The 27,901-nt window shown below is 44.7% G+C and overlaps 1 protein-coding gene across 2 annotated transcripts in view; it reads right to left on the bottom strand.

Annotated features, from left to right (window-relative positions):
• The window catches only part of C3_1H1orf232 (chromosome 3_1 C1orf232 homolog), a 50,070-nt gene continuing 22,169 nt past the window's right edge, over positions 1-27,901 (bottom strand). For both annotated transcript variants that reach the window (XM_078684026.1, XM_078684025.1), the window contains exons 2-4: positions 27,775-27,858; positions 25,939-26,036; positions 1-889 (exon numbers count right to left, since the gene is read on the bottom strand). In XM_078684026.1, the coding sequence (XP_078540152.1) occupies positions 601-889; positions 25,939-26,036; positions 27,775-27,858 (471 nt within the window). In that variant the 3' untranslated portion in view covers positions 1-600. The remainder of the gene's footprint in view (positions 890-25,938; positions 26,037-27,774; positions 27,859-27,901) is intronic.

The raw sequence follows: 27,901 nt of genomic DNA, 5'->3' as shown, positions 1-27,901 counted from the left end.
TAGATTTCACCCCTTTATTAACAATGTACAACCTAGAGGATTATTCACTGTCATCAGCACTATATCTACATCCTAAACCTAACATTCTTTAAATTGCACAGTATCAAATGCTAATGTATCACACATCACCCCATATTTTAGTATCTGGTTATTTCCGTTCACATTGTCTACATTGAGTAAAAGGGCAAAACTTACTTGAGAACTGAGGTTGTCTCTATATAGTGGAATGGCTCACAATAGGGGAAACACTGAATTTATGATCAAAAACCTGGTGGTCTGGTACCCTGGTGGCTCTCCCACCAAGGAATAGAGGGGGGATCTAATAAATAAAGATATGGAACCTTCACTCTCAAGGATAAAGGACCATACACATCATTAGGATGAACACTCAAGGACAACAACAATAGTGCACTTAGCTATAGGCGTCTCTCTTCCAACTACCATAAAAAGGAATGGTCACATAAAAGAACAAGATTCACTGACCAGTCCTATTCTAATTAAGTTTAGGAGGTCTATGCCCAGTTGGGGTCTCCTGCCTAACAAAGGGTCTCTCACTCAGAAAAGAGACCCGAGAAGGGGAAACTCCACTCTGTATCTCTCCTAGTTGCTTTTTGGGGCATTTTTGCTTTTCAGCTCTGCTAGTTTGCTGGTCAGGAAACCCCACTTGAAGGGCATCTCCGCGGGCTCTGGGGTTTCATTTCCATTGCTTGGGTAGGGATCATCGTTGACCGGCTCTTCTGAGATGCTTCTGTTCTCAACCACATGCTCGCTGTACTCTGACTGAGTGTCATTCCTGTTGATGGGTGTTTGCTGCCATTTAGTTGCGAAGATGTCCCACAGTCCCTGCTTCTTCTCTTTGGGAGGTTCTTCAGGTTTGGTTGCGAGGGGGCTGAAATAAGGCAAAACATTTGGGTTATCAAAAACTGAGGTGCTACTGACTTCACCAGGCAGGTGGCGAATGAGGAAACAGTAAGGTGAGGGCAGGAACAGAAGGAGAAAATGTAGATTAAAAAGAGACAATGTAAAGGCCATCATGTAGTCCAAAGAAGATACATTTATTTCTGTTGTCCAGGTCTACTGTAGTGCAGCATCATGCAAACACACAAAATAACAAAATACACCACAAGGCAGAAATGTGAGACATTCACTTAGAATGTAATGGCAGAGACACACAAAATCAAAAGGAAAAAGTAGATATGAATTAAATGTGGCATGTTTTTACCACAAAGATCAGGAGAAACGCAGCTCCTTCATCCCAAACTTGTCTCAAAAGAACATACATTCGGAAATATATTTGTACTGTTTATTGGAATATTGCATGTTTTTCTTCAGGGGCGGCTCTAGGCTCATGGTGGCCCTGGGTAGGGAGCGTAGGGGACCCTAGAAGAGGGGGTCTGGGCGGGGTGGAGCCCCGCGGTGCTCAGGAAGGTGTTTTAATAAAATGCCCAGAAAAGGCGTTAGATGACCAGTACCTACGGCTGCTCCTACCCTTCCAAATTCGCCTCAGAACGATAACATTTAGGAGGAGGAGGGTATTGTGACACACGACATGAGGCACTGGCACAGATGGCTGCAGTGCCAGGGCCATGACAGGGGCCACAGTCCCCCCACCCCCCACAGAGAAAGAATCTGTGGCATCTTTGCCGGGAAACATTAATATCGATACCATGGTCATGGAGTGACAGTCGGGGCTCAAAGTGAAAGTCTGAGTGTGGCCTAAAATACGTGCGCCTACTCACAATTATTACTGGTACTGGCAAAGGTTAAAACGGCTAGGTAGGGGCGACATGATTTAAACCAAACGCGGGGCGTTATCGCGTTTCATAAATGCTGCCAATGGTTACACAGTCAAACATGGTCATTGTATGCGGCGAAGGGGCCTCCTGAGTTAGAGAAAGTTCCCCATTCGGCAAAGGTTTACAAAAATGGGCACATGCTGTTGTGTTATTATTTAAAGGCTGGGGGGCGAAGGCCTCCTGATAAATGAGAGAGGTGGGGGCGGTAGGCCATAGTCTAATCCTCCGATGGGACACGCAGGGTATCATGCAGCAAAAAGAATCAGTAAAAAGTCAGTTCAGCTATGGGCGTGTGCCTTGTCTGGTGCAGCGTACGACAAATGAAGAAGAGGGGTATCGAGCAGCAAGCTCGCTTACCTTACAATGCCGGCCGTAGCTCAGGATTTAGAAAACGCCGAAATATAATTGGTGTGTGCGCGAGGACGCATGAACGTGTGACGTCATCATTTCTCACACTTAGGCAGAGTCAGAACAAGACTACAGTATTGGCGTGGCGGCCCCTGGGGTTTGGCGGCCCTGTGCAGGTGCACAACTTGCACATGCCTAAGGCCGCCCGTGTTTTCTTTGTCTGTTCGTTAAAGGGAAAATAATGAAGACAGGCTGAAGACATGCTGTTGCAATATGGCAGAGAAGGTGCTTTTAGCGTTCACTATAAACATTACATTTTCTGCTTGATGCAGGAGGGACAACTAGTTTGAACTGGGTCATTGATCCTTTTCCTTCTAGAATGAAAGCTTCCATAAAAAAGGCGCTTTCCCAAAAAAAACGAAATTTCTAGTTTACAAGATGATCTAATTATGAGGCAAAAGGGCTGACTTTACTCAAAAAGAAATTTACAACGAAAATATGGATTTAAAAGCAGAGGAAGGGCTTTTATATCCTTATTATATGGTTGGAAATTGTTTACTATGGAAATTGTTTACTAGGGTACAATTTAAATGGTCATGCCGAGCCATGGAGACCAAATGCTGTGCTCTGAGTACAGCCTTTGGAGACTGATGCAGCGAAGCACGCACAATAAATGTTGAAAAGGAAAGGCAGATCATCACATCCCGTAACATAAACAATCATACTTTGCAGCTACTCCAGAAACGACACACCTCCTCTAGAAACTCATTTTAGACTATTCTCCATAGGGGCAGATTTATTATTTTTCCCTAATTCACAAAACTCAGCAGTAGTTCATCTGAAAACTGCACCAGTTGCAGATTTACAGACACACTACTGAGTAAGTCGTGCTTTTGTTGAAAGGCTACTATGTACCTAATGGGAAATTATACATAGTATACAGTTACACACTGTGGAAAGGCAGCCCATTGTGCACATGCATATTTTTATGGTCTGGTTTAAGGAGAGCTTCAGCTATCTTGCTTGCATTTGTTTCCCAAAAAATTGATAATAAAAAATACATAACTATCTGTCGATAAAACTATCTATACATATACACACCTACATATACATGGATGGATGGATGGATAGATATGAAAAGGCTTTCAGTCATCCCTCATCATCCATTGGTCTGTTCAACTGCCATTCACACTTTGCTTCCACTGTCCACAGCATGAGGTAGTGTATCAGCCCATTTCAGCCACTGGATCTCTTCTCTGTGGGTGATGTGGGCGATGCCATTTTCCTTGCTCATGTTCACACCGGCCTAGAACGTGCACATCTGCCTAGAAAATAGCCCTCTTCACTGTCACTCTTCACTGTCAATGAATTTGCCAATGCTAGTTTGTTTTTATATTTTTCTTCACAGGGAATGCCTTGAACCACTACTGGAGAAACCCCTTAATAGACCCCCCACCAGGTTTGTGGGTGATCGATTCTTTTTCTCACTCTGGTAAAGAGTTCTAATTTGACAGTTTCTAGGGTGGGAAAGGGCTGCATAGGTATGTGTATGGCAGCATACTCACTAGTTTGTGGAAGTCCAGTTACTTACAAAGGAAGCCATGACTGGATCAATCCGCTAGTTATCACCTGCGTGGGATTTACTACTGCACTGCTCTGCGTGATTCTACGAAGTAGAGTGAGAGATTCATGCAATAGTAAAACCATTCATCCCTGACTGGTATACATTTGTGGATTGATGTCTGACGTACATGGACCCATTTTCGGCAATACACAAAATGTTACGGTCGTCAAAGCTCAATGAATCAGGGCAATCTTTTGTATATATATGTTATGTCTCTCTTGTCTACCTGTACAGTCAGTTGTCAGTCAGTGCTTCTCGTATGTACCTAACGCTTTGCAAACAATTCTTATAATCACTGTTTTCGGAATAGGGTGCCAAACCATCTGGCCATTACTGAGATGACAAAACGCTTCCTAACTGAAACTTGTCTGGTTTTCCTTCTGGAAATAACGCGATGGTGTATTTTCTTGTGTGCGAGGGAGGTTGTGGAGTAGCAACTTCCAAAAGTGAGAAACTATGAACAGATAAAAAGCCCTACAATCATGGTAAGTCATGGAAATCAGAGAGAAATGGGTTTCTCCAAAATTCAGTTTTGCAGCTGTAAATGAAAACATCCTTTTTCTATTCTATTCTAATCTATTCTATGAAGCACTTGCAGATCGTGTAGCTACCAGTAGGCATCACGGCGCTGAAGGTGCAGCAGAGAATCGATACAGGTAAATTAAAGGGACCCGATCTGAAAAAGCCAAGTTTTTGATGGTTTCCGAATAGGAAATTCCTCTTTGATTAGGCAAAGAGAGAGTGGAAGGCTGTTCCACAATTTTGCAGCACTGTATACAAAGGAGCGTCCTCCGTATTTTGCCCTCTTGATGACAGGTGCTTTGGCAAGATGGGCATTGGAGGAGTGTAGAGATCTCCCGGGAGTGTAGGAGGACATCAGTGCACAGGAGATGAGAGGGACTTTCTCAAGGAGGGCCCTATGAGCAATGCAGAGTCATTTGAATTTAATTTTCTACACAACAGGGAGCCAATTGAGAAGGCAGAGAGTATGTCGGGCAGATTGGTGTCTGGAATATTGTGCAGTATCTGGGTAGCAGAGTTCTGCACTACCTGCAGAGTATGAGCACCTGAGCTACCTACCTCTTCGAAGTGGGGGGAAGAAGAAGGAGAAATGATGAAGCATTCTTAACATTCCGAAACAGATAGCAGCAAGCTTTACTACTTGGGAGGCATATTTAAGTGAGTCATCCAACCACTTTCCCAAACTCCTTATAACTGGTTTTGAGGCGGGGGAAGCCTAAGCAAATTGGCCAACCCAGACTCAAGGAAGAGTTAAGATTGCTGCCCAAGACCATATGCTCAGTTTTGTCTCCATCACTTTTTTTAGGCAAGGGCCTAGAGAGGGGGAGAGGGAATCTTCGCTTTGAGTGGGGGAAAAGACCACTTGTGTGTTGTCCGCCTAAGATATTATCGAAATCCCAAAGGGAAGGACGACATCATCGAGTGGTCTCATATACAGACTAAAAAGAGTAGGGCTCAAAGAGGAGCCCTGGGGTACTCCACATTTTGAGGGAAAATGATGTGCAGTCCCTGTTGAAGACCTGAAAGGTCCTATCTTCCAAAAATGACTTAAGCCAGGTCGTTTGCGGTTCTGGTAAATCCAGTGCTCTGTAGTTTGTTAGCAAGAATATTGTGTCTTGCGGTATCGAAAGCTGAGCTGAGATCTAGAAGAATAATTGCTGCTAAACTTTCTTGATCAAGCAGCCTTTTAGCTTCTTCTACAACTGCCAAAAGGGTGGTGTCTGTACCATGACAGGGACAAAATCTGGTCTGAGTCGGATGCAAGACATTGCAATTCTCTAGGAATTCTGAGAGCAAACAATTAGCATGTTTTTCTAAGATTATGCTTGTCCCAGGCAGAAGAAAGATCAGGCAATAATTTCCTTGATCAAGGAGATATAGGTTAGATTTTCTCAACTGTGCTTTGACAATGGCATGTTTCCATGCCACCGGGACAAGGCCCGTGGTAAGGGAGAGATTTACCATTTCGAGCAGGGTGGGAGAATCACCTCAGCTACATTAGCTAGAATACATGGGGGGGGGGATCCGTTGGAGAGCCAGATTTAATTTAACTCAAAATGTCTGAGAAACAGTCTAATGTCAAAGCAGAAAAAGTGCTCATTGTGGTCAGATTCGTGACAACCAAGTCCTCACTGTGGCAATCATTGACAGATTGAGGAAACCTGACATAAATTATCTGGCTTTTTCTCTGAAAAGAATTTGCCAGGTCATTACACTATGCAGGTGAGGAATCCAGGATAAGGCCAGTTGTGGAAGGCTCAAGAAGTGTTTTCACAAAGTAAAACATTTCGTGCGAGAACTTGGCTGCAAAATTAATTTTATCCTCAAAATAAACAGCTTGTGCGTTCTTGATTTTGACATGATAGATTCTAATGGTGCCAACATATTTCTGCTTGTATGTCTCCCCATAGTCCAGAACTTTTCTGCTTTTTTGTATGCTTGTTAAAGTTTACAGAGGTTGGGAGTATACCACGGTGCCGATATATCTTTGGATCGACAGGTATGAGTTTTTGGGGGGATGACTTGATAGAGTGAAGATTCAATCCAGTGAGAAATTGTATCATATGCTAGTGTCGGATCTTACCCCAAAGTTGGTCTACATTTCTTGAGCACCTGTATTCAAACGTCTAGGGGCAATTTAGACCCTGGCGTTCCCTCCATCTGAAAAGTTTAGAGTTTGAGACTAAGCGAGGGGATTCCAAGCTATGCTCGATCAAACTTGATCTGACCAAGTGACCAGGGATGGATCTGAGAACCTTTAACAGGTTTTCATTAGAGAAGACAGGATCCAGCAAGTGGCCTTTCTCATGGGTGGGTCCTAACACCCTTTGTGAAAGCTGAATGGCCATCAGGTCATCTATAAAGCTTGAGGCTTGAACCTTTCGTGTCTCTTCCAAATGAACATTAGAGTCTCCGAAAAAGAGAAATTCGCTCTGGAACTAGCCAAATTGGCAGTTACTTCAGAGAGGGAGTGGAGAAATTTACCACTTGGCTCCGGAGGTCTATACAATTAAATCCGAGAGAAGGTGATAGTAGGGGAAAAGGCAATAGTGAAAGTCAAGCTTTCACAGTCTGGGATATATGTAGGGTCAATGAGGCAACTGAATTCTGCCTTAAGAATAGTCGGTATCCCTCCACTCTTCTTGTTTTCCTGCCCTTTCCGTATGATGAAATATCCCAGGAGCATAGTCTGAAAGAGTTCTAGCCCTGATTCAGCCTGGAGACAGGTTTCTGTCCATCAAGAGTGCTGTGTCTGCTTTGTTGCCCTCCAGCAAGGCAAAGGGTTTTAGTTTGTGAGCCAGGAGTAATCTATTATTAATTAAGAACAGATGCCACCTATTTTTACCATTAGATGGTTTCTTGGGATCACTCGCTCAGGAAAAGGACTAGGGACAGTGTTTGCAGCTAGTTTTTTCCTGCACATAGGTCAATAGAGTGAAGGTTGCTATCATTAACACTTCCTTGTGTTTGGAAAAAGTAACTTGTGGCTGCCTCGGTAGGGGGGTTACTAGCGTTGCCTCAGATAATTGTATTTTTTAACTATTTCCTGTGTCGTGAGAGGGCACTTTTAAATCCTGCACTGTTTTAACTATTGGGACTGCCGGGAGGCTGATTTTTGGATACGGGAGGGGATTCTTTTTCACTTGCCTCTTCTGGGTGCTATTCTTACCGCTATTCTGATTGGCGGGGACCGTCCGTGCGAGCGGTCCCGCCCTTCCGGCAGTTAGTGGTATAGTTGGAGGGGGCACAAGGATAAATTCGGATGCAAACGCGAGCGCGCAGCGGACACGCCGATGAAGCCCGTCTGCGCCCGTTCGCGCTAAGGACGAGCTCAGCGCCAGTCCTGCTGCCTCTCCCTTGGTCTGTAGGAACTTAGTTCAAGTAAGTTGCCCGCTCCGGTACTTGGGAGCTGAACTTCACAGCATAAATAGAAGGGCTAACTGTAAGGGAGATCTCTGTTTTGCGAGAAACCGCCCCTCCATTGTCTGATTTTTTGGCTAAAGACTTTCTTCCATGTGGGCTGCTGAATGTCCGATCTCTGCCAAAACACAGGACCGAAATTCAGCTACTGTTGGAAGTTTATGAATTGGAAGTGCTGTGCATGACAGAAACCTGGACTTGTCAAGATAGCGAGGTCGACCCTGGTCTGGCCTGCCCCCCTGGCTATAAACTTCTCCATAAGCCAAGACTGGGGGGGAGAGGGGGAAGGGTTGGGTTGATCTACAGAGAGTCCCTGAACCTGGCTACCTTTGATATTGACGCGGTTGCAGGGGTCGAACTTCTTGGGTATGCAATTAAGAGTGCTTTAGGCCAGTCCCTGACAGGGATCATTTGTTATTGTCCTCCAGGGTCTTTCTGTGTACAGCACCAGCAACTCCTATTGAAACATTCACCAATATGGCTGCTACACACCGGAGCCTGCTGATCTTGGGCGATTTTAATCTTTGGCTGAATGGCCCTATTGACGCAGGCCTGGCCAACATCACTCAATCTTGTGAGGGTCTGGGTCTTCGTCAACAAGTATCCAAAGCCACTCATTTGGGGGGACATATGCTGGATCTTATTTTTGCGGAAGATGATCAGGTGTACATTGGAGAAGTTCTGCCCATGGACTGGACTGATCATTTTATGGTCAAATTCTATTTGAACATGGCCAACCTGGACAAGCGGGAAGGCAATCGGGTGGGCGAATTTGTAGGCAGGGATTGGAAGACTCTTATGCGGAAGAGAGGTCCTGATGGGGTATTCTCATTGGGAGGCTGTTTCTCCCCAGAGGCCCAATTAGAGGAGAACTATGCCGTCCTTTGCAGGAAAATCACCTTGACTATTTTGCGCCTCTTAAGCACCTTCGGAGCAGGGGGAGACCCTCTGCCCCTTGGTTTAGTGAGGAACTGAAAAACTTGAAACTCGAGTGTAAACGGGCTGAGAGGAGTTGGAGGCGTGGCTATTTAGATGAGGACAAGAGGTTATGGAGAATAAAAATTATAGAATATAGGAAGGTCATTATTAGGTAGAAAGCTGACTATTCTGCCTCCCGGATACTCAAGGCTCCAAATAGCACACGTAGTATTTTTAATATTCTTAACAGCTTGACCAACCCAGGCTGTTGTAAAAATGAGTTTCTTCCTTCTCAAGTGCTCTGTGATAACCTTGCCATTTTTTTCATAATAAAGTTGACAACATTATTGAGGAGCTGGGGAGGGCATCTTACCCTCCTGTGGGGGCGAACGTTTTATCACCTGTCATGGAAGATACTCACGCGGTGGTAGTAAGCGTTAATACGGAGGGGGTTGCCTTTGGTTCTCTCTCTGAGTTTCCTCCCTTGGAGCCGGAGGACTTTTGTAAAGTAGTGGACAGTATTGTATCAGGATCTCCCCTGGATCCGTTGCCTTGTAAGATCTGGAAGGAATTTGGGGCAGAGCTGTTTCCTTTGCTCTGCCTGATTTGTAACCAGTCTCTTACTGGTGGAGTGGTGCCGTTTCAGTGGAAGCAGGCACTGGTGACACTACTGCTTAAGAAGCCTTCCCTTGATCCAGAGTGTCTTAAAAATTTCAGACCCATATCCCTCCTTCCTTTTCCTGCCAAAATAGTAGAACCGGTGGTGAGTGGCATGCTGTCCACATACTTAGAACAAGCTAAGCTCCTGGAGGAGGAGCAGTTTGGGTTTCGGCCGGCTCACGGCACCGAGACGGCCCTGGTGACCATGATGGATGAGCTTCGGGGGCGGGCAGACAGGGGTCAGGCAGCAGTTCTCATTCTGCTTGACCTGGCTGCCACCTTCAACACGGTTAACCACGAAATCCTACTGAGTTGGTTGAGAGAGGTGGGAGTGACGGGTTGTGCCCTTAGGTGGTTCCACTCCTTTTTGTCAGGTAGGCAGCAGGCAGTGTCTCTCTCCCCCTATCAATCCGCATATACATGTGTCTCTCACGGCGTGCCACAGGGCTCGGCCATTAGCCCTATTCTTTTTAATGTTTACATGATACCCCTGATGGCGGTCATCAAGCGTTATAACATCAAGATCGTTAATTACGCGGATGACACGCAATTAATTCTCTCCCTCGAGGGAGTGCAGTCAACTTCTCTAGAAGGGTTTCACAGCTGCCTGCGAGACATGTCACAGTGGTCGAGGGAAAATTCACTACAATTTATTGTAGCTAAAACAGAGGTGCTTTACTGTGCCATGGGCAAGACTCCCTCTGTGCTGCTCAGTAATTGTTGGCCTCCAGAGTCTCCCAACCTTGGCCAGCCTGTTAAGACAGTTCACAACTTGGGTGTGACATTTGACTGTAATCTTACCCTAGAGGCGCATGTCACGAAAGTGGTGGGCTGTTGTTTGGCCATTATTCACTCTCTTAGGAAGATCTTTCCTCTGTTACCCAATCTGGCGCATTCCTTGATAGCACGGAGCACCATGCATCGAGTTGATTATTGCAATGCCCTGCTCCTTGAATCTCCAAATTCTTTATTGGATAGGATGCAGAGGATGCAATCAACCCCAGCTAAGTTGGTACTAGGCTGGTCGAGACGGTCCTCCGCTTCTGGGGCCTTGGCGGAGCTGCATTGGCTCCCTGTGATACAAAGAATTAAGTTCAAATCACTTTGCCTAGTCTTTAAAGCCTTGCCACGGAAGGGGTCTTATTTCTCTTCAATGCAAATTTGAATGGTACGTCCCTGGTCGAACTTTGCGTTCATCCGGGGCAATATTGATCAAAATCCCCCTATTTGAAAAAGTCAGAGCAGGGGGTAGATCATTTGGGATCGCTGCTGCAAAGCTCTGGAACACCTTACCTCTTGAGCTGAGAGGACAAATCAGTGATCTCCTGCCATTCAGAAGGAATCTAAAAACATGGTTATTCCCTAAGAACTAGGGGTTAGCTACAGTAAGGTCCTGCGGAGGTGGTCAGACTGAGTTACGAGCGCCAAGATGCCTGTCAGGTGATAGCGCGCTTTAGAAATGCAATAAATAAATACATAAATACTTGTAAGGCTAGTAGTTGGAGGGGAGAATAGACTCGCTCATTTGACTGTGATTTGCCAAGGTTCTTGGCCCCTGGACCTGCTTGGACGTGGATGGCGCAGACGGGATTGCTTTTGGCGTGCCTGTGGCACTCCCACTGGGCACGGATGCACACCAGATGTCATTATATGCAGAATCCCCCCAAACAACTGGAGCACTAACCTCCTTGCATCTCCTTGATAAAAAAAGTGCAACACTGCAGTGCAAGTTTAAAAGGTATTTTTTAGAGGATTATAAAGTGCAACAAGCACAATTCCCTGCTCTCCCTCTCAATCAGTAGCAATACAATAGAGTTCCCCACAATTTGATAGTGTGCGACACTAACAGCACACCCGCATACAGGATGTCTTTATTCGCAGAATCCCCCATTAAAACTGGAGCGCTAACCTCTTTGCATCTCCTTGAAAAAAAAAAATTCAAGAAGGACACATAAAGGGCATTGAAGGCCTCAGTTAATATTGTATAATTTTGATTCCTTCTGTTTATTACTGTTGCTTAAACTTTTGTCTATGTCGGGCATTAATAAGCTTCCAGGATTTAAAGTTCAAAGTCCCCTTGATGAGCTGGACAAGAGGCGGGAATTGTGAGAAGAGCTGGGATGGGTGTGTTGAGCACAAGGGCATAGCTTGGTCAGCAAGATTGAGGGCGTGTGAGATTCACATTTTCCAGCAATCAAGCTGGCACATCGTGGTAAAATACATTATTTGAGAAGCAGAGCATGAGGGGGCTTAAGAGGCAGTTATTGAAAAGACAATAGGTTATAAAATACCCAACAGTTTTAAGAACTTCAGAACAGAGAGAAGAGAGTATGTGTGTATGTTTTTGTCTGTGTGTGCATGTAAAAATCCCAGGTGATATCCGACAGCCATTGCACGATACCTGACTGAAAGCCCACGACGCAACTTTTTACTAGAGAATACATATATTAGTGGGGGGGGGTGTAACACAAAAAACACCCTCCCATGAAGGTATGCCCCTGGTTGAGCAAGGGATCTATGAAAGTACTGACTCTGGACAGTAAATAAATCTAGGAGGAATGGGAGTACGAACCAGTTTTTCAGAAGAACAGGAGAGCAAGGATCAGGAGATAGCAGTGAGAGTATTAAAAAGGAGCTATGATGGGAACCAAAAAGATGGCATGGGAGAGTAAGACTTCATTGGAATCTGGACCTGGCAAATGGAAAACGTTCTGGTGAGCTGGGAGTAAAAAAACTACAGCTAGAGAAGAGGTTCTGGCTGGAGCCATCTATAAAAGAACCTGCAGAGTGCAGTGAGGAGAGGGCTGTTAGGAGGCTGGGAAGAAGTAACGCGGTGGAAGTTGTTAAGAGGCACTGTTGAAACACAAAGAAGAGGGAGCATATGTGGTAAGATGCATAAAAGGCCCGCGATGAGGCTCTGGTGCATTTTTACAGATCGCAGACATGAAAGCACTGAGGGGGACCCGAAGAGCAAAAGCAGGGTGAGTCCAAGAAAGCCAGAGAGCATTAAGTGGCGGCTGCCCACATAGAGGTGACAGTGTTAGCGAATATGTTGATTTAGATGCCAATGTTGGTGGGTGTTGCAGACCCAAAAACCACTGAGAGAGGTTACAATATGAAGCTCCTTATATATAAGGTCTTACAATTCTTCCGAGACCTAAGCCTTTGCATCTAGGTTCAAATATTTCATTGACGCCCTGGAAACCGAAAAGCTTTACTGTAATTAGCCAGCTCTCAGTTACTGCCCCTTTTTAGGTTTCGTCTGAACAGCACTTGCGCTGTGCTTGAGAAATCTATTGTTTTTAATATAAACTTAAAAGGAACTTACATCCTGACTTCTCTGTTTCGTGGCTTATCATTGGTTCCCACACGTGCCACTTACCTTTCCCCCATATCTATTGGCAGTAGCATATTTTCCTGCATTTCCCAATGATTATTCCTTGTCTGCTTCACTTATCAGTTTCCCGCTGACGGAATACTGTTAACATCTGCTTTGGTGGAACTATATTTCTATTTCTATAAAGATTTGCCTTTTACTCTTCCAGCATATTTATATAACAATGTATCTCCTGGAGAGATTAAGTGATTTGCATAAAATCAAATAATGTTGTGTGGCGCTGCCGAGACTCAAACTGGGATCCCCATTACTTGAGGCAGCAGCTCTGGCCGCTGCACCACATCCTCTCTACTCTCGTGTTATCTGTCAGGGAGCTCTTTCCATCTCCCGGATGATGATTGATGAAAACAGCTCTTCATGAATTACAAAGGTATAACCGATGCATTACCAATGCTTGTTGACTGTTCTCTGGTCCCAACTAGCACCTGCGAGTCTAGGTAGGCTATGGGACACAAGCAGAAACTAAACCAGCGTTTCCTGCACAGCTCCGTTCAAAGTCCATGTTCCCTTGTAACTTTACTTTCCTCAGCACGTGGAGTTTACTGAAGTTTTGTCTCAAAGTCAACAGCAGGAGTCAAAACTGTTCAACTTCCCTAATTTCCACTGTTCTGCTTTGACGGCTTCACTGGCACCCAGAGAGGCCTTTGCATGCATTAATTGACTAAAAGTCTAGCAGTAAACATTGTACAAATCCCATTGAAGCCAGCACGAAGTTGGTCCCGTACGCATACATCCTGTTGTTTTTTGCCCATACATACACCGTGCACTTTGGAGCCATATCTCAGCAACCCTAAGTTCTAGACACTCGGTTTCACTATTACTTTCTAACTAAACTTTTATTTCTTTTTGTGTACCGAAGACATATTACAACAGGAGGCTTGCTCAAGCAAACTAGAACACTGGCTTCCGCTAGATATCATTTCTTATAGTCAGATCTTAGGGAGCCAAAAATCTGGTTCTCCCTTAGACACGCTTCCTGTTGCTGTGTTACAAAAAATTGAGTTACCTGCCATGAAGTTGATCATGGAGTTACTAAATGCATCCTGAAAGGAAGCTGTAATTCCACCTGAGTGGAAGCATGCTATGATTCTCCCACTTCTAAAGAAAGCAAATGCTGATCCGGCATGGTTTTTGAACTTTTGTCCCATTTCTTTGCTCCCAATCTTCTCCAAAATTCAAAGAAAAACATGTGAACTTGCCATTGACTCGGTATGTTGAGTCCCAAGGGTTTTTACATTCCTCCCAATCAGGATTTAGGAAAGGCTTATTGACAGAAACCATGCTTTTGAGAGTAACTGAGATGTTGCGCAGTCTTTTAGATGCCGGTTACACTGTGGCACTCATACTATTAGATTTGAGTGCCGCTTTTGACAAGGTATCCCACACTGTGCTATTGCAAGCCTTACGATCCATTGGCGTGGTTGGGCCTGCCTTGAAATGGTTGGCTTATTTTTTGGTGGACCGTACATACCAGGTCTTCTCCTCAGCTGTGACTTCCAAAATTGACGTATCCCCTAAGGAGTACAACAAGGCTCTATCCTTAGCCCTTTATTATTTAATATCTATGTGAAACCTCTGGCGGATATCGCAGCTGAGGCGGGGTTGTCTATCTTTTCCTTTGCTGATGACACCCAAATAATCTTCTCCCTTTCTGTTAAAAGAGCGTCAAAACCTCATCACTTCTAACAGGGTTACGTAAAATTGCGTGGTGGATGCAAGTCAATTCATTAAAACTTAACGGGAAGAAGACCGAGGTGCTGATACTGGGGAATAATAAAGAGCTTTGGGGTCCCCAACACTGGCCACCTCAACTTGGTGCCCTTCCTCAGCCTACCCACCAAGCCCGTAATCTGGCGTTCATTATGGATGATCAGCTTTCTACAAAACACCAGGCGGTAAAGGTGGCTGTAACCTGCTTTTGCATCCTTAGATGGCTCAGGAAAATGTTGTGGATGCTGCCAGTCTCTACTCAAAGAACTGCAGTCCAGGGTCTTGTCACCTCTCGCTTGGACTATGGCAACATCCTCTTTCTAGGAACCAATAAGGATGTGATACACAAGTTGCAGGTTGTACAAAATGCTGCAGCCCGCCTACTTTGCCGCTTTCCAAAAACTGATTATATCTCAAACTCTCTACATGAACTTCACTGGCTTAAGGTTGAGAACCGCATCAAATTTAAAACTTTAACCTTTATGTACAAGAGTAAAACTGTCAAGGCTCCGGAATACTTAAACACTATTGTCCACCAATATGTCCCGTCACGTTCCCTCCGCTCATCCACTCAAGTTAAATATACGGTTCCAAGGAACAGATTGTCACGTATGGGTGGCAGATCCTTTTCTTGCCTGGGCCCCACTTTGTGTGAACTCACTCCCTCTGTCAGTAAGGAAAGAGACCAGCTTTGCCCACTTTCGTAAGTCATTGAAAACTTGGCTATTCAATCAATAGATTTCTTTCTTTTTCTCTCTTTGGTTCCTGTCAGGCGGCGCCAGGAAACCCTTGGGTAGCTGTGAGCCTTATAAATTCGAAATAACATAACATATTTATCTGCTAAGAAATACCTCTGGCCGGACATTAAACTTTAATGAGTGTTTACTTGTCAGATAGCATCTGAAGGCAACCTCAGAATCACCTTCTCTTCTCTATTGTAGCGCGAAATGGACCCTGATAGTCGTTTTTGAGATGCATAGATGCATTTTGTGCTAACATAAAAAGCCAAAAATTCAGATGTTATGAGCAACAGCCACTCATGTTCTGATTGTCATAGTTTCAGAAATGTCGAATATGCTTAATGTGAAATTCATGAAATGACGTCACATTATGCCGACGTAACGGAAATTGCGGCCAAGCAATCACAGGAGATATAATTTAAGATTTATTGCAATGCATTATTCTGGATCTCAGCCGAAGAATTGAACTATACAACACAAGGGTGTTATTGAGTCTCCTTCTTGCAATACACTGGGTATAAAGCACTGGTCCATCTGGACTTTAAAGAATCGTGGCTGGCAGAAGAAAATATTTGTGGCCCAAGTTAGGATAAAGGATGAATGGAAGATCTGGAAGAATTCCGAGAAATGTTTGTTGTGCTGGGTGATCGCAAGGGGCAGACACTTGCCTCACAATAATTGAATTATGAAAGCAGAGCCCTTTTATGGATGTACACTCTTTGAGAGATACAAAGGAAAACGTAAATCTTGCCCCCCTGCAATTATGGTTATATTTGTGCTTGATTTTAGAATTCACAATGTCTCTGTCTATCGTAGGAGTGTATTTGATGTTAAATAAAGATTACCATCGTCTTAACAAATGCACAAGAGCGCCCCTATACAACACAGTAAATTCTCAACCTTCTTTACTGTCATGCAGTTTTAAGGGCTTTAAAAAGTTAGGCACGACTGCAAGATGTACCAACCTAAAGGTAACTCACACCACGGCTTCCCTGTTGCCATGACCCATCGTTGATACATCTTTTTACAAGGTGGGACTTGATCTAACGGAGTCTGATACACTGAGGCAGTATTTCTGAGCTACCACATTGCTTGCAATTGGCCTAAAAATCTTAAGGGCTCATACTCAGGGCACTTCATGAGCAAGTACTGTCTGACAGTGGCCAGCAACCTGAGTCTATAGGTTAATGTCCATTTAAATGTATATTGGTGACTCTCTCTCATCCAGGTCTGCTTTCCACCCGTTGACCAATGGATATACAGAACATTCTATTAATATGCTTTAAGGTATGTCTAAAACTTCATCTTGGCTGAGAGAGAAAGTGCAAACTGCTTCACCCTCATTCATGTGTTTCATGATTGTGTTTGAGGAGGGCGTGGATCTCCTCCTCGGAGTTCCTGTTTGGAAGAGAGTTACAGGACACAAAGACCAGATCAAGAATAAGTGGATAGGACGTCAGAAGGACCACAAGGCAGCCTTTGAGCCATAGGTTCTCAAAGTCAGAGGTAAGCTTAAGAGGTGTTGTGCATGTCCCTGGAGTTGAAACAACTTATACTGCCTGACTAGTCTGAAGCATAGTGATGACTGCAGTAGGATGACAATACTAGAGGTGAAAACAAGCCTTGTTCTTGCGCACTGGGGGATTGCCCGGTGCCCGCTATGGCCAGTCCAGGGCCTGGTCGCAGCACATGCGCATGGGATGCAGGCTGCATGGGTGGGATCCTATTAGGAGCAGCACACGTTGAGTGACGTTAGCTATGTCACTGACCACACCGATTGGCCAGTAGATGATCAGACTTTCAATGGTATTGGGATGAAACATTACGTTTTAAGTGATGGTGCTGGCCATGTATGGTACAGAAGGGGAACCTGGTCACGCGTACGTATCGGTTAGAGACACGCTTTTGGCTTGATGCTGGAACTTATCATGGCTCCATAATTGCAACAAAGAAGGACGACTGTTCACCTCCACTAGTGTGAAATTATATTTTGAACTTTATTGCATAGATCACATGCGAAGGGATTCCGAATGAAAATAGCGTTTGGTAGATAGAGTGCGGTACAAATTGGATCTCGGCCTTGACAAAGCCCAAATGGGGCGAAACGCGCGTCGGCTGTGAAGAACCTTGTTTTAAAAGAAATAAAAATAGATTTTTGTCTACACTACGTGATTCCTTTGGACTAAGAAGTCGTGTCTTGCGTGCGAATTGCACATGGATGAAAGAGACTATTGATGATGTGCACTGATGTGATTCCCTTTTTTGTATATGGATCTGACACTCTATAGCACCTTTGGTGGGCGGATTGTCTATGGTTAATGCTTGAGGAGGATAAGCATTTTCACATCATAGTTGCACTCAAAAATTGGTATATGTTCATAACTATTGTTTTTGGATAACAAAGAGACAAATGTTGATGTGCAGATCGAATGTAGCAAATCCCTCCTTCGTTTTGTAAATGGTACAGAAGAGGTCAATGTTGAGGACCAACACACAGGCTGCATTTCGGATCTCCAAAGTGATGTACAAAGAGGATCCATACTGCACGCAGCGCAACTATCCTAGAGCAGTAGGAGAGTTCAAAACAAGCTTTAAGGTGAATATTGTAAGAAGTATTAGGCTATGCCCATGATGTGGAAACCTGAAGTACACTTATTTAATGACCTGCTTACCCTGTTGAATCCCTAATTCAACTATAGTTGTTGTACAATCACAGGTCCAAAACATGTCTAAGCTGTCCAAGCCTAGGTTTAATAGTCTTTGAAAAGGACAGGTACTAGCACTTTGCTGCATGCTCTAACAATGTAAATCTGTTGCAGGTGAATGATGCCTAACGCCTGTCTCAAACTAATGAGGTGTTTGCCAAGTGGTACTGCTATCTACTTGTGGCCCTGGACCTAGGCAGAGGGAATCTAAAAGTGCCACTATTGCACAGGGGCCAGAAAGAGCAGCATGCAACTGTTGTATGGGAACTTCAGTGCTATGCAAATCCCAGGGAGGTGGTCTGGATAACTCTCTGAAATATTGTCTTTCAGTATAGCCAAATTCAGAATTGCTTTACATAGTACATGTAGGTGCCACTTGCACAGCTCAGGGACAGCACTGAAGAAACTTCAGTGCCAAAAGGACGAGAGCACAGCGTAATTAAACCAGATTGGCTTACACCAACTTAGTAGATAAACAAGGGTTACGTAAGACTGTCTATCCTTGATTTGGGAGCTTGTAAAGCTCCAGGTAAACCTCTTCATTTGAGGTTCACATTCCAGGTGCGCCATGGAACATTAGGTGGTGTTTGCCAACGAGTGCCGTGATTAACAATCCCGATATTGACGTGGGGCATTGCCCCTTAGTGTCCATAACCAGAAAACTGCTGACTTGCCATAGGTCCTTGTAAATGAAGGCAAATTGTTTTCCTCAAAACTAAGCAGATTTTACGCCTTTGCACAGCTGGCTGCACTGTGTCCCTTCAGAGTATCTCTAAGTGAAAACTTTAGGCAACACAGAAGTGGCAAGGAAATGGTACAAGCAGTTGTCAAGGGTTCACAGACACTGCCTTCGATGTGGAGTTCTGGTTCCTCAACTGCTCCTGTGTGAGGTAGAGAGTATTAGGCACACTTGTTTGTTACCGCCAGTAATGCAAGGGTGCACGGTTCAAGAGCAGTTTACCTGGGGAGGGAGGGTTAAATCTGGGGGTCAGCAGCAAGTTTTATCTGCTGCTACTGGCAGCTTCTTTGTGGCATGCACCACCACTCCTGTACGCTGTCGTCTTGAGGGTGCATCTTTCCATCTAGTGGCTTTCTCTTTAGTCATTCTAAGCCTTCTAGTCAATAGTAACATTGGCTGGATAACTATCCGTGCTGGTCTGTCTTGTCTGTGTTTATACTGCTAATGGATTTATTCATGTGCACGTGGGAGGCCTAGGGACACCACAACAATGACGCCGCAACATTGCCAGATTACTACATCAAAGTGACCACTACATTGCTGGCTTCTATACTAACAAATGTGGGTAACATTATACAACTGCGTGTAAGGGGCATTAAAAATAAATACATTAAAAATAAAAGGGTAATTCAGGGCACCCCTCAAAACCTATGAGATATATTACATGAGCATTTCATTTTTTACTATAACCTGAATAGTATCTATTAACCCTGGAATACATTAAGTACGTTTTTATTTTTAATTAAAGTAAAAATAAACATAAATTAATAAATAAGTACAATATAACATAGTAGGTAAATTAATAAATTAAATAACAAGCATTGGAAATGCAATAGGTCTCGGATTCATTTGAGTTTGAGCTAATGGCATTGTAAATGGCAATGTCTTTTCGCCATGTGTTGTGGAGTGTACGCATCTGGTGTGATTGGAATTATGTGGGTTGGATTAGCACAAGTGTATACCTCCATTTGCTAATGGTATGCAACGGCATACAAAACCTCTTAAAATGTCATTAATGTTCACAGTATTTAGTACATGCCAATAAGGATTTGTAGGCAAATTTGGGATATCAAATAGTATATACATAAATAAAGTTACTATTTTTATTATGACAATCATTTATTTTTCATATAACGATTGCTGCTGCAGCACTGCCATTTCATAGCACTGATAATAACTTCATTCGTTCATTTTGACTTCATAAGGATGGAAGGCCAGACTGGCCCTGCGGCAATTCGCATATGTGCCATGCAGTCTGAATACAAATCTCATCGACCACTTGGCTCACTGAACCACCGACTGCAGCGCCAATGACTTCTATGTTGGCCCTAGATGACGCAGCCAACCCTTTGAGGAACCAGATAAATAGGTTACATTTTTCAAGGCGAGCAATAGCTGTCAATCACCCCCTTTGCGCTGACGTTGAGCTTCACGCTGCCAAGCTCTGCTCTGCACAACCCAGCAGGAACAGAAAACGGCGACCCCACACGACAAACACATTAAACATCACAATGTACTTTTTAAAAAAATGCTTTCACTAAGCGTTACCGCGGCTCACGACAGGCCTTTTCAATCTGCTTATCGATATATCTGGCATAGCCTCTGAAGGCGGATTGGAACAAGACACGAAAACTTTTCATTTAGAACGGTCCACAATAAAGGGTCTGTATCTATTGAGACAAGAGAAACAGTATTTTGGAGTAAAAAAATCCCGGAATTCCGCCGCGGCCGCACCGGAAGTCAGGCAAGGTTGCCTGTGACGGGGGCGGAGCCGCGTCCGGACCGGAAGAGGAGGCAGGCGGAGGAAATGCGTGGAGCGGCCCGGGGCTCCTGCGAGCGTGGAGAGCCCCGGGGCCGACAACAGGACGTTGCACGCGTGTTGCGGGGCTCCCTTGACCAAGAGGGAGTCCCGGGATAGGAGCCGCAGCGTCAACTCTCCCTGCCGGTGCAGAGAGCGGAGTCCCCCAGATTACCACAGTAAGTTAAAGGGGAGAGGGGGGGCCGGTGCGCGCGCGTGCGTGTGTGTGTGTGTGTGTGTGTGTGTGTGTGTGTGTATATATGTGTGTATATGAGTGGGGGGGTTCTGTATGTATGTGCGTGCGTGAGCGCTTCTGTTTCTATGTATGCGTGTGTTGTGTGGGAGCCTCGCGCAGCGCTCGTACTAATGCGCGTGCCAGTTTAGATTCGCCTGCGCGCGGCCAGGAGTGTCTCCTGGGAAGCACGCTCAGTGACATAAGATCTCGGCGGAGACGCGCTTCCGCGCGTCTTTAGCCGAGACCTAAAAAGAAGATCTAGGGTTAGAATTAGGTTTAGAAATAGAATAAAAAATACGTTTAAGATTAATCAAATACTCTTCGAATTCGGGTAAGGGTTGTTGCTCTTAGTATGTTAAGGGTAATTCATCAAATTAGTTAAATAAACATAATTAAAAATAATGAAAGTTTCGAGATAGGTTGTGACTAATTAATACGCTCAGGCAAAGAATAGAGCCAGTCACCCCTAGGGGTTGGGCTTGGGACTATAACGGCAACACTAGTTGATATTAATCTTTCTTTGTTAATGATCCAGTCTTGATGTACCAAACGATTTCTTCCATTCTGTCTCTAAGGGGAAACGCATTGATACATGCAAGCCGGTGTCATCTGGGACAGCAGACCAATTTGCATTTCTCAGGAGACCAATTTGAATTTCTCAGCAAAGTGTTTGAGCTTCTGAAAATATTTCGCTCAATATTCCAGGGATAACTCTTAGCAGTTTTGATAACCCAGAGATCTGACACTGGAATATCTAAGTCAGTGTTGCCAGCATAATGATGAAGGAAATTAAATATTTTATCAGCAAATCTCCGACCAGCTCAAATTAAGGGCTATGTAGCAGGAAAGGGGGTAAATTCTAAGACATTTCAGTCTAGAGGATTCACAGCTATGCGACAGGGCTACTGAATTTCCCACAGGGAATTTTCCATACAATCACCCTCCACTCCCCCCACTATGCAGTGCTTTTACAGAGACAGGCTTTTCCTGAAACAGAGAAGAGACTAAGGGTTTCATACCAGCAGGGCGACAACGTTCATCCTCTTGCAAGTAAGTGTGCTAATTCTTGGCCATCCGATCTCTGGGGCATCCTACTATGTAGTGCATCACCTGTGTCTCCATACCTCATTCCAATGAAGAAAAGGTAAACATGTTGTGTTACAGGGAATTCACTAGATGAATAATAGCAGCAATTTATTCTTAGCATACTGAGGCAGTCCCCGTCCGGGGGAAACTCACAGCTTAGTGGATCTTTGCACGAAATGCAAGGGTAAAGATTAACACGAACCATTGCACCACTAACACCAACTGCTGTTATAGGTTCTTAATCAAAATTCTATTGTGCACTGTGTCAGAAGCCACTGAGAGATTGTGGTTACTGTCTTCTACCCTGCTAAAGACCCACACTGGAATTCTGCAAGAATGCACTGCATAGAGACACATTTTTCAGCTGTATGACTACCCACCCTTCAAAAACATTTCTAATGGCTGTGCATCTTTTGTAAAATATCATCAACAGACACCTCACTGAATATCTCAAAGACCACCAACTCATCTGGTTTCAGACCAAACCACAGCACAGAAACTGCCCTCATCACTGCCACGGATGACATCCAAATGACTTTGGACATGGGAGATGCAGTGGCCCGCGTCTTCCTGGACCTCTCTGTAGCATTTGACACAGTCTCCCATGCCATTCTCATCCAACGCCTAAACGACATCGAAATCAAGGACACTCTCCTTCTTATCGGGAAGATTCCAGTCAGTCAGCCTGGCACCATACACCTCGGATGCCCACAACCTAATTTGTAGAATTCCTCAAGGATCCTGCCGGACCCCGACCCTCCTCACTGCATATATGATCCATCTAGCCAGCATCATCCGCTTTCACAACATCAAAGTCCTCTCTTATGCTGATGACGGCACGCAACTCATTCTCTTCCTCACGGTCAAGACCCCCAGTACCAGATCATGTTCAATGCCTGCATCACTAAATTTGCCAAGTGGACGAAGACCAACTAACCTAAAGCTGAATACTATAAGACCAAAATTGTCAATCTTTGGGCAGAGAACATTAGCATGGGACTCTACCTGGTAGCCAACAGACCTAGGACCAACACCCATGCCTAGAACCTCTGGATCATCATAGAAACCAAACTCGACATGACAGCCCAAGTCAATGAAATCACCACTTCATGCTGCGATACCCTGAAGATGCTGAGGAAGATTTTCAAATGGCTCCAAGTCAGCACCCGGGATATGATCATGCATGCCCTTCAACTTCTATGCCGGTATCAACAAAAGACTCACCAGAAGGCTGCAGATCATTCAGAACTCAGAAGACAGAATCACTCTTAACCTACCACGCAGCACTCATATCACACCACACCTACTCTACTGCCCTCACCACTCACAATCGAGTACAATCCAAACTCCTCACCTACACTTTCAAGGCACTATATAATTCTGGCCCAGCATACCTCAAAAATCGAACCTGCTTTCACAAACCTTCCAGACACCTCTGCTTATTTGCACAAATCTCAGGCCTACGGAAAACCAGATCTGGCAGTCAAGCCTTCTCCTACCTTGCTCCTAAAGCATGGATTGACTTGCCACAACACATAAGAGCCTCCTCCCCACTTATTGGATGCAGCGAGAACCTGAAGTCCTTGCATTTCAAATAGTACCACTAGGCCCTACGCATGGCTAGACACACACTCACTCAGCACCAGGATACCCTCCTGCTTAATAGTGCACGTAACGTAACATAACATAACAATATGTCCTGGGGCCCAACGTTTTGTTCAGTAAACAGCCTCTTAAAACTACCACCAAGCACTCCCTGCCTCCCTATCTCACTCTTGCAGGTTATTTTTCATCTTGCTTTCTCCCTTTGCCACTGTTTTCTATCTTCCTCCTTTTGTGTTTTTCTCTCTCATGCTCTGGATCAAAAGTTGTTGAGGAAAAATAAGTTCCAGGGGGCCCACTTGCAAAACATCGGCTCAAATTAAGCAAGTCCAATGGGGGGGAAAGGCTGATTATCTCATAGCTGTCTAGGCCATCAGGTTGTGGTGCAAGACTTTCAACAAATGCTGTGGAAAACCTCCAGACACACTGCAACAAAAACTTTGATACAGAGAACTCTTAAACAAAGCTACCCAAAGAAGTCTTTGCATTTGACACAAGCTTTACTCTAAACTGCTGGCTTGATTCAATCCCAACTGGTGAAGATGCACTTACACGGGACCATTGGCACTGGGTCTAGCCACACATGGTTCATAAAGAAGCACAACACTGGCACAAAGAGTGACAGGTTGAGAAGGGACTTAATATCTCCTATGTACTTGTCCATAATCAGTTAACTCTGGTAAAAAATATGAAATTTCGAGGAGGAACACATAGAATTAGCAGCAGCATCCTGTCTCCCACTTTGCTGCAATCCTTTTTATTTGCCTTGGCGCTGGGCTAATCCACTAATTTTCCTGACTCAGGGTGACATCTAAATGTCTTCAGTTGAGGTTTCTAAGCCTCCTTTCACCTCTAATCCCCTTCAATTGTAGTTTCTGGGCCTCCTTCAGTCTCCTCCATGAACTCCTGTCTTAACCTGTTGGCCCCTCCAGTTCTCTTTAAATGTCCTTTCCTATTTTGAAGGACCAGCAAAGCTTTTCCTAAAGGTGCTCCAAAACTAGCATGCTCTCCTTCTGAAAGCTGCCATCTCATTTTTGGGCTACCTCTATTTCCCTATAGTCCTTCCTGGTGTTTCTATAAAAATAATACCCGACCCTGCTCATGTTTGGCCCCGAATGGTTACCCAGTGTCACAAAGAATATGGTTCAAGAGGGTTGATTTAGCTGAGGAAATACATGGTAGTTTATGGTGGCTGTCGGTTCTTTGTATGTCTCGGGCCATTGTACTTTTCAGCAGTGTAATGCTCAAAGCAGAGCTCCAAACTAAGATGGCGGCCGTTCCAAAATAGCATTTTATGGGCTAGTGGAAAAGGTAAATTTCTTGGTCGAAACTAGCAAAATTGGTAAAGTTGAATGCTGCACTTTGATGCATGGAAATGCTGCATATTATGGAGGTTGTCTGACTCCCATTTAATTTAGATCTAGCCTCATGTTTTCCATGTTATTGAGTTTCTCCGATTCCATGCTGTCCCTCTCATGCTTCCAGGCATTTTTAGCATGGAGAACAAATGAGAGGTTTTAGAGCCGGGTTTACCACCACCTTCATGAACCCTGAATGTACGACTAACAGTGTCAAGAGAACCAAAGGAAAAAACAAGAGGTAAGAATCACTATCAATGGGTACCTCTACATGTTGTCAGTGCTACTTAGGGGGCCTATAGGTTTATCTACTGCTTGTTAAAGTGCTTACTGCTACAACTGTAGTCGCTGGCATTGTGTTGTCATATCTTATTTAATTACCACTCTCTGTTGCTCGTCCTGAGCTCCCTGCATCCCCACCCTTTCCCTCTGTTTCTACAGATTTTCTCTCCTCAGTGGCCTGATTACTTTCCACATGGGTAACTAGAACTTGAGGAAAGCCAAGTTTGCCAACAGTCCTTTCTGCCGAGTTCTTTCATCCTGACAGAACCTGAAAAGACCCCGTTCCGCTCTGATCTGTTTAAAGATGTCCCTCACATCCACTAAACCCTCACAGCCCCCCCCCCCCTGTGTCTGTCCATTCCCGAATCTGTACTCCCCCTAGTCACCATATGCCTCAGGTTGCAGGCCTCTTTATATCCCTTCTATACCCCACCACCCCATCTCAGTATGTAGGATATGCCTCCTCGTGTCTGCTCTAAGTATACCCACTCCTACTTGTAGGCTGCTCTAGAACCTTCTACACTCCTTCAGTTGCCTGTTCTGAGGCCTACTCTTCAGCCCCCAAGGTTCCCAGTGGCCAAGGCTCTTCAGTCCCATCTCTCCATCCCAGTTTGTAGGTCTCCGCAACTGTTTGTTGCATCCACTGGGCCCTACAGAAGGGTGGTAGGACAGAGCACTGGAAAAGAGCTGTCTTAACAGCATTACAGACCCCCAGGCAAAGGAGTGCACTGGGCTCTGCCTATACAACCACTCACAGCAATTACAATGTAAACTATTGATAAAATAAACTTATTTTTTTGGTACCTCCAACAATATCAATGTTTTGACATAAAAAAATGCGGCCCCTTTGCTTGAGGGGCAACTTGGCAATCTGCCCAGTGTGCCCACGCATTGAGACAGCACTGCCCTGGAAATGCGTTGTACAGGACCACAGCAGAGAACCCACACATTTCGCGCCATGATCTGACATAGTAATGCTGAAATTAGTAGGTACTCACTGGTCAGGGACGGGGTCCGGAGTCAGCAGCTGGTGTTCATCCTCCTTGTTGAATAAGGAGGCCATAGTCCTCCACCCCTTGGCTCCAGCTCCCTGCATCTGTAGACAGGAGAGAGGTGGTTTTTAGACACAGTGCAAAGGCGAGCCTGTGAAAAAGCCATGCAGGTAAAAAGGCGTTACGGCCACGGAAAGCAGGAGCATTGAAAGAAACACAATGGAAGAGGTCGACGTGAATAAAATACATGAGAGAGAGGCAATGCATGCCATGCTTATGTGCAGGAAAGGGTAATATGGGTAAAACTAACGTAGAGAAGGTGGGAAATATAGATTAAAGTCCAAAGGAAGGAGCAGGCAGAGTGGCAAGTAATGGGTAATAGGTAATGGGAGACATACCTTTGGAGCAAAAAGGACAATGCAAATGACACCTACAGAGAGAAAACAGTTATGCCTGGATAGAATGGGAAACTAGAAGCTACTACAATAAAGACCGAGAAGGTGGGGTGGAACGAGAGGTTTCTGAGGTGCTGGGCCGCCATATCGATTTGGACCCTAGGATGGCCCTGCTGGGTCTCCTGGAGGAAGCTGGGGGTCTGAGATCCGAAAGGACGTTTATAGACGTAGTCTCCTTGGTGGCCAAACGGGACATCACCCAAGCCTGGAAACTGCTGGAACCCCCTTCGTTGGCATTCTGGAGAAAGGGGGTAGACTGGTGAAAGCGGCAGGAAAAAACGTTCTATGAAGCAAGAGGCTTTCCCCAAAGCACGATAAGATACGGGGTGGATGTTGGGCATATCATGGATTATTGATGTGATCCTATTGTTGGCTATAAACGTTGACAGTATGTCCCTTGCTCTATCACAAGCAATGGAACTGCCTGTTGGTGGATGCTACTGATCACTGTTAAAATGAATAACATTTGGTTATTAAAAAGAAAATAAAGACCGATAAATATAGACTGCAAAAATAAAGGTAATTAAAAAAATCTACTAAGAAAAATACAGCCGTGTTCCTAATACGTCATCAAGCACGTACTTCTGAATTTTCAGGGGGTGGAGTGAGAATAATGAATACCTCCATGGAGGAATGGGCAATGAGACAACCACACCGCGAGGGGCCATGTGAGCCACACCAGCGGAGGGGAGGGAAATATGAGTAACATTTACAGAGAGGAGGAGAAATCTAAATAATACAGGGTGAGGGGCAATGTGTGTAACACAGACAGGAAGGAGAGTGTAATATACAAATTATAGAGAGGAGGGATGATTTAAAAACCTACAGGCCAAAGGACAGGAATCTTAGTAGAACCTATGATGAGTGGACAATATGAGTAACCTCTGCAAAGTGTGTAGCTTACATGGGGAATTTAAGACCTACAAGAAGGTGGAGGTAATCTGAGTAACAACTGCAGAAAGGGAGAGCGCCCTGTTACACCTGTAGAAAGGTGGGTCAATAAATGCGCCTGCCACCAGGAAAGGGCAATGTGGGTACCAGCTACATAGAGGAATGGGTGTGTCATCTGAAGGGATTAGCTGCCGCATGTTTAGCACCAACATGGAGAAGGGGTTAAATGGTCTCACATCTATTTGGAAGAATGGATAGTCTAACAGTTAGAGACCGAGGCATTGTGTGTAACTTAACAGCAGCGGTTCGTGCAGCTAAGCGTGGTGGGGCGGAGTGGGGGGATGTTGACAGATGACAGAATATTAGTTTTTCATTTATTTAATTTTCCTTATTCTTTTGTCTGTCGACTTCCCCCCTCTCGTCCTGCCTCACCACGCTTGCATGCACAGACCGCCACTGAGCAACTACTAGAATGATGGTAATGAACGAGCCTTACCTTCTGTGCAAGTTGTGACATAGACTGCATCCCTTCATCCTCAGGTGGTGGAGATTCTGATTCAATCAATTCTGGCTGATCCCTCTGAAACAAAAAATACCACGCATGTCAGAGCTTTAAAGCCAGT

The sequence above is a fragment of the Lissotriton helveticus genome, chromosome 3_1, assembly GCF_964261635.1.
Source record: "Lissotriton helveticus chromosome 3_1, aLisHel1.1, whole genome shotgun sequence".
NCBI classification, from domain to species: Eukaryota; Metazoa; Chordata; class Amphibia; order Caudata; family Salamandridae; genus Lissotriton; species Lissotriton helveticus.
This window is presented reverse-complemented; position numbering and strand designations above follow the sequence as displayed.